The 12,677-nt window shown below is 38.8% G+C and overlaps 2 protein-coding genes and 1 non-coding gene across 3 annotated transcripts in view; 2 read left to right on the top strand and 1 right to left on the bottom strand.

The window, feature by feature from the left end:
- The first annotated feature begins 1,219 nt into the window (after window positions 1–1,219).
- LOC141809786 (phospholipase A2-like) lies at window positions 1,220–5,150 on the top strand. The gene is made up of 4 exons (XM_074696974.1): window positions 1,220–1,334; window positions 1,673–1,841; window positions 2,360–2,466; window positions 3,679–5,150. Exons 1-4 carry the CDS (start codon window positions 1,298–1,300, stop codon window positions 3,828–3,830), a joined length of 465 nt encoding a protein of 154 aa, XP_074553075.1. The 5' UTR covers window positions 1,220–1,297; the 3' UTR covers window positions 3,831–5,150.
- A 3,431-nt stretch (window positions 5,151–8,581) lies between these two features.
- trnat-cgu (transfer RNA threonine (anticodon CGU)) lies at window positions 8,582–8,653 on the bottom strand. Its single transcript has one exon. It is a non-coding gene; the product is annotated as a tRNA-Thr (tRNA).
- A 3,796-nt stretch (window positions 8,654–12,449) lies between these two features.
- Window positions 12,450–12,677, top strand: part of axin1 (axin 1) — a 32,300-nt gene continuing 32,072 nt past the window's right edge. Inside the window, exon 1 of the mRNA XM_074696531.1 lies at window positions 12,450–12,646. The gene's annotated coding sequence lies outside the window, so the exon portion shown is untranslated. The remainder of the gene's footprint in view (window positions 12,647–12,677) is intronic.

Genomic DNA, 12,677 nt, shown 5'->3' with positions numbered 1-12,677 from the left:
CTCTGTCATTTCCTCTTAGAGCTGAAATGTTCACGTCTGGGCAAACGCACTCATGTAGATGTTGTTTTTACTGCTTAAAACTGAAATCTTATCAACTGTTTTTGTCTTGTTTTTAGTAAAAATTGTCTTGTACAAAAATCTGCAAATGAAACAAGAAAAATTTATCAATACAGCTCTTTTCTTGTTTCATTTGCAGATTTATTTATTTTTACTTGTTACAGCAATTCAGACCTCATTTAGTCTTTAAATAACTTGAAACAAGACATTTTTCTGGACTGATCAGGTGAATGTGGCTCAGATTAAGTCTAAAAAGACATTTTCTACTGAAAATAAAACAAAAACAGCTTGATAAGGTTTCAGTTTTTTCAGTGTTGGGTAAATCACACCACGGTGACAGACGGTAAAAACAGATTTTTCCACGAGAGCTGCAGAAACATTTGTCTTAAAATAGATTTAAAGTGACGCCATATAACCCCCCCTCACTATAACACCTCTCTGTTTGCTCCTATAGTGGAAAAGTCTGTTTTTAGTCAGAATACAACCTTCCCACACAAACCAGGAAATCAATGTGTGAGGAGCCAGGAGCAGGTCTTCCACTTTCTGCTTTTTTTTTCTGTGAGAGTGTTTACTGGAAGCCCTTTCTTCTGCAGGTATGAAAAATTGAAATGACAGAAGTGAGTAAACACTCATTTTCAAACAAACATTGACTAAAGCTTGAAGATAAGGTAATCATGGAGCTTTAGGAGTTTCAACACTTCAATCACAAGAGAATAAAGGAAAACAGTTTCTGTTGGAACAGGACAGACCCAAAGAAATTAGATGTAAAAAAAAAAAAAAAAAGTTTGTGTTAACACTTTTGTTCGTTTTGTTGAAAACATTTTTCACAACCTTCAGCTTAAATCCTGCTGTTTGTTTCCAAAGTTAAACTGCACAAAATGTCTTTTTTGTTTTGAGTTGAGTGTTTGCGGTGCAAATAGTAGAGTGATGCATGATGGGATTGCTTTCTTAACTGTGCACTTTTCTTTTTCTTTAGAGCGACAGTTTTTTCATTTATTTTAAAATATCTGGACGTGAAGATGTTTCCTGCAGCCTGTGGAGTAAAACACTGTCACTGTGGAGCAGGAGGAGCACTTCCCGGCTTTCCCCTCTAGGGGGCGTACAGGTTGATAAACACTGGATTAACCTCTGTCCAATGGTGATGCTCAGAGGATTACTCAGACAGCCTCTAAAAAAAGCTCTCCACTCAAAGCTGCACCCTGAGAGTAAAAGTGAGGGTCAGACGGTGCAGCGGTGAGCCATGGCTGCGTTTCTCCGGATCCTTCTGCTGCTTTCAGGTGAGATGACGGCTTCTTTGTGGTTCAGGTGGAGTTAGAGAAATGGGGAAAAGCAGCTTTGAGAAAGGGGGAGTGAAGGTTAGTGCTGAGAAAAGTCGAGTTACTCTGAGATATTTACAGAGAAAGAGCAAACAAACTGAAGTTATTCATGTGTTTAAAGACAAACTGAAGTCTGACTCAGGTGTGTCTTTGAGGAATTCACCTCCACTGTGGTTTTTAATTCAAAGGTAAATATAAAGTTGTGGTTTGAAGTCTTTCAGACGAGTTGATTGAGCTTTATTTGTGCAGAAATCATGAATCACAGTGAGTTGGTTTTTCCTCCTTGCGTCTCTCTGCAGTGGCTCTGCTCTCTGTCGCCGCCCGTAAGTCCCAGAGGACCAGGAGAGGTCTACTGGAGCTGGCCGGGGCCATCAGGTGCAGCACGGGGAAGTCCGCCCTGGCCTACATGATGTACGGATGCTACTGCGGGCTGGGGGGTCAAGGCTGGCCCCGGGACAAAGCAGACTGGTGAGGCCAGGAGAAACCACATCGTCAGGGCTGGGAGCATGCACAGACAGCCAAACCCTGACCCTCACTCCATGTGCTCCTCCACCTCATTATTACAGCATGGAAACATATCATTCAGCATGCAAAGGTGATATTTAACCCATAACTCTCCAGCACTCGCTGTTTCCGCTCAGCCTGAACCACAGGCGCTGTGTGACGGGACGGACGGGAGGATTCAGCACATTCACACGCTCCAGTGCTCTAAAACAGGACCCAGAATTCCACACCCAGGTCTTAATTGGAGTCTGCTGCTTTCCCTTCCTCGCCGCAGCACGTTGAACCCCTTTCTCACTGGTTAACTACCAGTGGTGAGAGTGGTGAGAGTGGTGTGGTGATCCAGCTCTGCCTTTAAAATAGACGGGGTGGGATGCAAACTCGAGCTGGGACTACGCTTCCTCTGCTGCACCCTGAGCTGACAAAGCTCAGCCTGAACGTTCAGTAAACTTAATCCACTCATCTCTCTGTGTCTGTGTCTGTAGGTGTTGCTTCAGACATGATTGCTGTTATGGAGAAGCTGAACGTCTGGGATGCCACACTAAAACCAAGCAGTACGACTGGACGTGTGAGGACAGGACGGCTGAGTGTGGTAAGACCTTTGGGATGATGCTAACTGCTTAAATATCCCTGTCTCAGTGATTAAACCTGAGAAATTGCAGCGAATATGTTGAAATGCTAAAGCTAAAGAAGTAAAATGGTGAAAAAAAATGCTAAAAGCTGTGAAACAGCTGAAAATGTGGAATGGAGAGAAAGAAGAAGCAGCTAAAATAGTAAAATCGGGTAGTCTAAGCTGAGAGTATCAGTATATCAGTGAGTATTAACAGCTGTGTGAGAAGAAAGGTTTCCATGGTAACCTGCTCATTAGGCTGTGGAGAGCAGCAGCTGTTTGATTCCCGTCTGAGACAGAGGATTCACAAGCAAAAAGTAGTGTCTGAATGTCCTGCCACTGTGCCAAAACAAAAAAAGTTATCAGAAAAAGTTACATCGTAAGAATGTGGAGACTCTGATGAACACAGTGATGTGTTTCTCATGTCTGTAGAGCCAGAAATGAGGGCAGGACGGCGAGCTACAAGTGTAGTTATGAATGGAGCTGAGCTGAAGATGTAAGTCAGAAATAACATTGCAGCAGGTTATGGAAAAATGAGGTTCTGTCTCACATTTGGACATCTTGTGGCCAAACAGTACAATCTTTTGCTAAGATACTCCCTTTGTTAGAAGCAGGAGACGCCAGGGAATGTTTTGATATACGTTTTATGTCTCCAGAGTGAAGATTCTGAAAATTATGACTGTTTGTTTGAGAAAGTTGTAACGTCTTGTAACACTGCTGATATCACACACTCTAAGAGCAGCAATTTTCGTAAAAAGTTTTTGTTGCTCAAACAGTGGAATCTCAAAAACTGCTAAAGAAATCTAAAAGTTACATTATACATGAAGCGCTGAAAGATTCATGAACATTTTAAAGCAAAAATGGAGTCTGTAGGTGGAAGTATGCTGAAGTTATAGCATCTCAAAGTTTAGGCAGATTTAGGCGGAAGAGCTGAAGTTCCCATTCATTTGAATGGGGCAAATTTTGCCAGAAAAAGCTGAATAAATCAAAAAGTTTAAGGGTTAGAGATAAGAAAAATCACAGCAATCTTCTCCTGAAGGAGCTGAATTGTTTGAAATGTGAAAGGTGAAAATCAGACAAAATCTAAAAAAGAAGCACAACAAGAGGAAAAAAAAAACAAATCTGATAATTACTCAAATATGTGGAACTGAGTTGAAAAACATGTTTACTGTTAAATCTTGTGTGTGTTTGCAGATGATCTCGAGGACAAATGTGAGAAGCTGCTGTGCAAGTGCGACAGGAACGCCGCCAAATGTTTGAGGAAAGCCCCGTTCATCTCAAAGTATTCTGTTTGGCCGGATTTCCTGTGTGGTCACGAGCATCCGATGTGTAGTATTTTCTCTTAAATGATGTTTCCGTGCCTCTTTTTTATATTACACCCTATAGTGATGACGTTATCGCTGACATATGTCGTGTTTTTCCTTTTATTGAAATATTAGCGAGCTCTTGTAGTGAGAACATTTGTGTTTTTGTATCTGTTGAATGACGTTTATGAACAGTTTCTCAGGTCTGTGGGGATTTGCAGGGGGATGCTCTTCCTGTTTGCCTCTGTAGCTGCCTCCCTGTGCTGTTTTAGGAGTGAGGAAGGAAACTTAGAGAGTGAATGTGCACGCTGAGGTTTACCTGCTTCTATTTTAAAGCCGCGGTGACACAGCTCTCTTTCATTCATTCGGACTGATTCAGACCTCACTTTAAACTGAAATGTTCACACGTGTGTGGAAACTCGCTCAAGTAAATGACCTTGTTTGGTTTTGACTAAATCACACCACAGTGCTTACAGCAGCTTATCAGAGAAGGCCACAGAGACCGTCACTGTGATGGTATGTGCCCTTGGTATTATTGGTGCTGTGCAGACAGTCTCTGGACCCGCTCTGAGATAAGGGCTGCTGAGTTTATCCCCTGATCATCCTGAAACAAAACGCCTGTTATTGAACCAAGATGTTTTTCTTGCAGTAAACGTCTCTATTCTGGTCGACCACAGCTGGTTTGGGGTTTTACTCGAGGAACCTCCCTCAGATCATTTTGGTTTCAGTGCCACGGTCAGGCCAGAGCTTTAATTCCCCCCTCACAGCTAGTAAACAGTCGAACTGTACATAACGTCCTCCCAGATGTTCCTGCTGATCCACGTCTCAGAGCGTGCACAGGAAACACAGTGTCTTTGTTTAGACCGGTGCACCCTGAATAAGTGTGGACTGAAACGGGAGATGCAGGGTCCACAATCCGGGACTGAAAAAAAGAATCTGGGTCATGGCCCACAAACACTTGCCCAATTGTGTCCAACCTTCAGCCGGAGTAAGCTTCACCCGATACCAACAGGGGGCTCAGAGTCTCTCCTCTCCTGTTGGTGTTCGACTCACTTGGATCTGTCAGGCCGACAAAGGGACTGATGCTGATCTCTGAACTGATCCGTACAGTATGTACCTGACTCCTGTAAAAACATGATTTACATTCTTTGAAGAGGCGTCTCCAGACTTTGCACAGGGGGAGTCTGCACAAACATGTTTCTGTTGACAGTGATTTCATTTTACATTTCTCCTCCAGTTTATCTTCATTTATTTCTTTTGTATAAAGGAGTAAACAGAAGTTTCTTTAATGTGTGTGAATCAGTTTGAGATAATGAGCTGTGTGTTCTAACGATCTACCGAACCTTCCCAGGTCAGGTCTTCAGGTGTGAAACATCAGTGTTTCCTCTGATGTAGCTGTAACTCAGGTGCAGTTTGATAATCTCAGTAATCCACTGATAATCTGTCAAACAGTTATCTTGCATTATGAGATTTGTGTTGTAATCCCAGCTCCAAACATCCCAGCGGCTCTCTGGCTGACACGTGTTGAGCTGTGCGGTGCTCTTGAAGAAATCCTGCGGCTGCATGACAGCGTGGTGTCACACTGAATGAGCACATTCTTTCCTCCTGCCGGCTGAGCCCACAGAACCTGTTCCACGCTAATTGCGTTCTTTAATCAACTGTTTGGCTCCCCGGTCAGGAGCCAGATGGCGCGCAGTGAATTCTTGGCTTTAACTGCTCGACTCGTAAACAATGACAACTACGGGTGGAACAAAGTACGACTTCTTACCAGAACATGATCTGCTCTGCTCAGGCAGAAAAAAAAACACTCTTTCCAACTCACAAAGTCATCTTAGCTAACCGTGCTACATTCTTCACTCAGTCAGTCAATGGGCTGTGCTCCTTCTTGCATGTGATGTGTAAAAATCTGAACTGAGCTCAGGATGAAACCCTCCCACACCACCGAGGAAATCAATGTGTGTGCAGCCAAAAGCAGATCTGGACCTGCTGCCAACTCTCTGTAACAGATCTTCTTTTGTCCTCCTCTCATTCTGTCTCTTTCATTGTGTGACAATCTTCACAGGCTGTTTCTCTTTTGCAGACAATTAAAATAAAACAACATGAAAACCCACATTTTCATTTACACTTTTTTTTCTTTCAGATTATCCAGATTTTTTTTTCTGAATCCTGTAAATATGTGCGATATCTGCAGTATTTTCCTTATAAATACACATTTTTATTCAAATCTAACACCTCAGTATTCAATTTTAACTTAACCCAACCCATTCTGTATACCATATATAGAATAGAATAGAAAAGACCTTAATTGTCATTGTAACAAATACAACAAAATTGAGTAGAATAGAAATGAAAAAAAAATAGAAATACATGATATAAAAATAGAATAATAAATAATAATATAATAATAATATATAAATATTAAATACATAAATATTATATATAAAAATAATGTATAAATATTAAATATAAATAAATAATATAAATAATAGAATAATAGCTTATTATGATAAATATAATAAATAATAATATAAAAAATATTAAATGAATAAAAATATGTAAATAAATAATATATAAATATTATAATATAAATAATAGAATGAAAGATAATAATAATAAATAGAAATAATAATCAATAGAAATAAAAATAATATAAAAGTATTAAATGAATACAAATATATATATAAATAATATATAAATTTTAAATATACAAATAAATAATATAAATAATATAAATAATATGAATAATATAAATAATAGAATAATAGATTATGATAATAAATAGAAAAAAAATAATATTGAAAGAATAGAATAGAATAGAATAGAATAGAATAGAATAGAATAGAATAGAATAGAATATACTTTTTTTATCCTAGAGGGGAAATTCATCATATTTTTTATAATATTTCCATATTTATATGTCTTTAGTTGTTTACATTGTCTAAAAACAGTCAAGAAGCCGGGCAATGAAATTTTATTTTTGAAATGACGATAAAAGGAAGTCAAAGTCGAAAAAAAAAAAAAGTGAGAACCAGCATTAAGAGGTTTTAAAAAGCGTCAGTGTAAACTTATTTTCTGAGCCTGATAAAACTCCTTTTGTTCAGCATTTCTTCATATTTTAGCTTCTACTTAAACCTCATAGTGCTGAACATTTTCAGTACTCTCTAGTAATACCCAGAATTTCCACCAGGGGGCAGGATTATAACACTGTATGAGATTTAAGGGTACCAGACGCTTAAAAAATGCCCTGAAGGGTTATGGGAAAATATAGGGAATATGTCACAAATTTCAGAATAAAACCTGAGGTGAAGAAGCTCCAACTTCTGCATTTAGCCAATTATCTCCTCTCTTTCTCCCAGTGTGTGTGTAAGAGAGAGAGTGTGTGTGAGTGTGTGAGAGTGTGTGTGTTTTGCCTAGGACTGCACATTTACTGCATTGTTTTGTTCCCTAATTGGAAGGGCAGTTCTGACAGTCTCAGCAGAGGATCTGCGTTTAGTTTCTGCAGGAGTCTGACCTCCTGGAGAAAAACTGCTGAGAAAAGCTCGTAAAAGTTTGATCATTAAAACACGAGGATTGCAGAAAATTATTCTGATGCTGTCTGGAATTTAAAAAGAAGCTACTGTGAAGGATGAAACAACCTGAGTTATCAGTCGTTTTCCCACCTGTGTGGTAAAAACAGTCACGTGATGTTTTTATTTTCATCAATAAGAGATGGTGGAATAAGCTCTGTGGGTATATAAACACCTTTATCATGATAATTCCTGTTCTGATTTCATTTTTCATTCTTATCACACTTGTCTTGGGAAAAACATGCAAGTTGCCATGGAAACAAGCTACCAGCACTGCAGTATGAGTGTGTGATGAAAAGCCAGTCTCTGCGGCCTTGACTGCACAATGCACACCGGCCTTTTCGAGTGCTGATATTATTATTTTTGCTCTTCAGAGCTCTAAATGTGCATCAAACCTGGCTTTATTGTGTTTGTTTTACATGCTTAGACCTTCTCATAATGTCAACACCATTTTGCACCATCATGAATGACACTCAGAAGCAGCAGTTTCACCATCAGGATCTTATTTTCAATCACAAAGGTGCTAAACACAGCTTTTCACTCTACAGTGACAATAGTTAGAGGTTATTCTCCAGTGATGTGCTTTGGATGTTCCTGCATCCTCATGTTGTTTCCTTCATAACATCATGTGACATCTGAATAAGAGCCACTTCAGCAGATGGGATGTAATGATGCTGCTGCAGAATGAACCACATCTGAATTATTATGGTTACAACACGGGGAGTAATACCTGTCAGCTGGTAATAAACATGGTGTGAGGGTTAAAATGAAACACATGCAGACGTATAAGTATAATCCACTGTATCTGTATATTTCATCTGCACTAGGCATGTGTTTATTTTTTATTTTGTCAGACTGCTCGTACCCACAGTTAAGGATCTTTTTTCAGACCAGTGTTATAAATGTCTCTGTTAGCTGCTATCTAAACATGCCATTTAAGTCAGATGCACCTTTAAATATTTGGCTGTTTTTTCTTTTTTTCAAGATGGTCAAAAAATAAATTTTCTTTGATTTTTTTCAGGATTTTTTTTTCAAGATGGTCAAAATAGATTTTTTCTATGATTTTTTTTTCTCTCTCTTTGTTGCCATTACAAGCAGAGTCTAAGGATTAGACCACCAGATTAATGTTTTGTAATCAATATCACTATTGTTTTGACATTTTCGCAGCATCTCAGAATAGCTAATAGCCCTACATTCAGTATTTCGTACAACGGGTGAATGATCAAAAGGCACGGACGGGGTTCGAACCCGCGATCTTCGGTTTACGAGACCGACGCCTTACCACTTGGCCACCGCGCCTGCGCCAACTCCGTTCTGCCTGGCCTTTTTATAGCTGATATAGCTACGCATTAATTACTGTTGAGCCGAATGTTTTATACGTCCGTGTGTTGTCCTTGTTCTCTGGTAAGACTCGAGCAGGTATGGAAGCCCATTTCACCAAACGCGAATAAAACGAGCGACTTTGCGTCAAGCTTAACCGTGTTGTTGCGGTTTGACCACAAGAGGGAGCTGCTCACTTCCGAGTCCGTTTGTGTCTGCAGTAGAGTTTAGCTAACAAAGGTCTCTGCTCACACCAAACCCTGTTAACCCAGTCTGTGGCTCAAATACTTCAGGTAAAAACATCAAACCAACTCCAGAAAGGTGAGAGACTGAGAGCTCATCCTGTACACTTACCTCCTGTTTGTTATCAGGTCGTGTTTACTGTGAATCTGGATTAGTGAAGGTCCAGGTTTAAACTTATAGCACTTAGCTAGCACTACCTGGATGGCTGAACTCAGAATGAAACAGTGATAGGTGTGTGTGATGGATGGACAACATTTCAAACCTCTGTGCTGGTCCTTCCAGGACTATTTCCTGTAGCTGTCTTTCAAATTAAAAGCCCTTTAAGCAGAGGCTCACTCCTGCTCATGTTAAACTGAATTAGCTGTTTTATTGGGATCCCCTGAAAGCCTTAAACTGTGTATTAGATATGTTTTCAGGTTATTCTTGTTGGAATTTGGACTGTGATGTTTTCATTGAAAAGGTCAGGAGGTCACAGTGATCTCAGGGAATAGACTAAGGAGAATTATCTGGGCATTAATAATGATTTTATGATCAGTATTAACAGACTAGAGTTGAGTTTACGCAGCAGATAGCTGAGAACTAGTCGGCTTCTTGTAATTCCTTTCCCAGGTAATACAATATGCATGAGGCTCGACTGCAACTATTCACTGTCTGTCTTTTGGAAACATCAAAGATGAATGCTCTCCTGCAGGGTGCTTTCCCCCTTTTTGGATCAGATCTCCTAGAGGCTGTGTGAAAAATGAATAAGACTCGTTTCCATTGGGAGTTCGTTAGCAGGGAAAGTCAAAGATGTGGAGCGCTCACCTTGACCTGCTTATAGCAAACAGGGCAGAGTCAAAGAAAGGGTTCGTCTTTTCAAAACAGCACACAGTACATCAGTGTCTGTCTCAGTTACCAATGCTGATAATATTTGAAAATGTATCTTAAGGTAAATTACAACCTTAAAGAAGCAGAAACTAATTTGGTAAATTGTCTCAGACGCAGGTTAATGCAGCTCTGCGAACACAGGGCACTTCCGGGGCTGAGTCTGAGAAACAAAAGGTTTCTGAGGGGGTGGAGCTTGTTTCATGGATTCTGCAGCAGTCTTCCTCTCTATCATAAACCTCAGCAATATCCTTCTTTATAACATGTTTCAGTCAGAGACCGTGAGGATCTGGGGCGTTCGTGTTCATGTGGGAAACACCAAGCAGCTCCCTCCCTCAGAGAATAACAAGTATCACTGCACCAATCTATTTAATTATTTATAGCAGTATCGCTTTGAAAAATCATCTTATTTCTTGCTCTGCTTGTGCAGGAATACTCCTGTGTCCTGATTCTGTGGGAACATGTTTTTACATAGACATGATTTTCTGTCTTGCTGTAAAGCTCACTGTTTGTTATGGAAAGAAGAATCCAACTGAGGAACATTTTCTCCTCAGAATTTGAGAAACTAACTCACAAAATGACTTCCTGCACTCGCCTGGCAGGTTCTCTTTGTCTGCTTTGTCTTTATCTGTGGACGCTTTGATTTTATCTGAAAGGACTTTGATGCAGTTGAGATTCCTTCATTTGATTTTGTCTCTTGAACTCAGAAAGTTGATGTCAGGTCAAGATTTTACAGATTCTACAAAGTCCTGCAGGCAAACTTAACCTCACAATTCATAGATAGATCAGACACGTGTTATTGTTTTTAAATTGATGTTAATTTGTTGATTTTTGCTTAAAATCAAAAGTATTTAGTGAAAATGAAGAGCTGTAATGAATAGCGAACAGGGGGCTATGCAAACTGAGGCCCTGACAGGGTGAGCACGACCCTGACACAAACAGGCCTTATCAGCAAACTGAACATTTCTGTTACAATGGAAAAAAAACTTCAATGTTATCAAGTGTTTTTGTCTTATTTTCTGAATAAAAAGTCTTTTTAGATTTAATATGAGCCACATTCACCAGACCAGTCCAGAAAAACATCTTGTTTCAAGTACTTTAAGACAATGAGGTGTGATTAGTTAAAGAAAAAAACAAGTTTTAATGGGAAAAGAGAAAAGTGACTTGTAATCAGACATTTTTCTAGTTTCAAATTTTCGGGCAAAGTTTTCTGGCAAGACACCTGCTTGAGACAAAAAATTGATAAGTTGAGTGATAAAATTATTATATGTTATCAAATACAAGTATTCCTTAAGATTTTTTTTTAATATTTACGTAATTTCATTTTTTTTATCTTTTTAAATTTTTTAAATATCTTTTTTTTTGCATTTTGCTTTTTTAAAAATCTTTTTTATTTCTCTTTTTTTTAAATGATAGAATTGAGAGAAAAGATTTTTTTTTGCAATTTTTATGCATTTAATTTCTTTATTTTGGAAATTACATTTAATTTGGAAAATTTAGTACATTTAAATTTTTGGTGAAATTTTTGCTAATGTGCTGAAAAAGTAAAATTTTTGCAATTTTTAAAAATTCAAAATTGTTTGATCATTTGCTAATGTATTAAATTTATTTTTTCTTATGTTTTGCACATTTTATGCATTTAATTTTTTTATTTTGGAAATTTAATTTTATATTGGAAAATTTATTATATTTTAATTTTTGGTGATTTTTTTGGTAATGTGCTGAAAAAGTAAAAGTTTTGCAATTTTTAAAAATTCAAAAATTTTGGAATATTTTGCTAATTTATTTAATTTATTTTCCTTTCTTATTTTCTTCAATTTCGAAATTGTTGGGAATTCTTGCTATTTTTCAAAATTGCATTTTTTTTTAGAAAGTCTTACAATTAATTTTATTTATTTATTTTTTTGCATTTTTTTTTACATCTCCTGTACAATTTCATCAATTCAAAAACTTATAATTTAATAGTGAAGATAAAGTAGATTTTGCAGCTCAGGAATGACTTTAATTCAGTGAAGTGAAACAGCTCCTATGAAAGTAAAGGTTGCTGATCCCTGGTCTAGCTAAAGTTTAGAAACAGGAAAATGGGACTGACCCCTAGCGGCACAGCGCAGTATAATACAATACGTTGCTAGATTTTCTGTTTATCATTAACCATGTTTTTACAAATAACTATGAGTCAAACCCTTAAAAAAGTGTGTTCCTGTTTTGATAGAGTCCAGACTCAGTGTCGGCCGACACACTGGGATCTTACTGGTGCAGAGAAAATTGGCCATTGTGGAGGAGCGGTGCTGGATCTGACCCCGGCTGCAGCGCGACGTGTGAGTGTGAAATCCATCTGAAAGGTGAGCAGCTGATACAGCTCCATAACAAAGGAATATCATCTCTGCCTCTTTCTCAAAATGTTTCTCTACATCTCTTTCTGAACTCCTCCTCGTCCTCACGGCTCAATCAGACGATGTGTTTAAGTTTCTTAAATCATCAGGTTACAGTTTACAGGAGTCCCTCAGGGCTGTGCTGCTTCACGCTGGAGGAGCCGGTTTTATTTGTCTCCAAACAGCTTCGTTATGTCGTCTCTCTTGGCCCCATGCGTGAAGTAATTGGGGGCACATCACTCATGCCTGTTGGGTCTGTTACCATAGCTACGACGCGATTGTGCAGACAATCATCTGGTCCCTCTTTCCTCCAATAGGGTGGCACGGCTGGAGCTGCATTATAAAGTAAAGATGCTCATCTTTCAGCAACACAGAAGTAAGAGTCAGAAACAGGTTTATGAGAAAGTGTCTGAGAGTGGCGGGCAGGGGACTGCGCCCAGTCATGGCGGACCACAGAAACCAGATCCAGCGAGCCCCACAGCAGGAGAAGGAGGTGAGAGCATCTACCATTTTGAAATTCAGCT

The sequence above is a fragment of the Halichoeres trimaculatus genome, unplaced genomic scaffold (assembly GCF_033239565.1).
Source record: "Halichoeres trimaculatus isolate MK-OKI-2021-1 unplaced genomic scaffold, fHalTri1.1 fHalTri1_scaffold_20, whole genome shotgun sequence".
In the NCBI taxonomy this organism is placed as follows: Eukaryota; Metazoa; Chordata; class Actinopteri; order Labriformes; family Labridae; genus Halichoeres; species Halichoeres trimaculatus.
This window is presented reverse-complemented; position numbering and strand designations above follow the sequence as displayed.

Excerpts from the sequence above, each read along its gene's own strand:
- LOC141809786 (XM_074696974.1), top strand. The coding sequence starts at position 1,298 with ATGGCTGCGTTTCTCCGGATCCTTCTGCTGCTTTCAG. Across the intron at positions 1,335-1,672 it reads GATCCTTCTGCTGCTTTCAG|TGGCTCTGCTCTCTGTCGCC; the intron begins GTGAGATGACGG and ends GTCTCTCTGCAG. Across the intron at positions 2,467-3,678 it reads GGACAGGACGGCTGAGTGTG|ATGATCTCGAGGACAAATGT; the intron begins GTAAGACCTTTG and ends GTGTGTTTGCAG.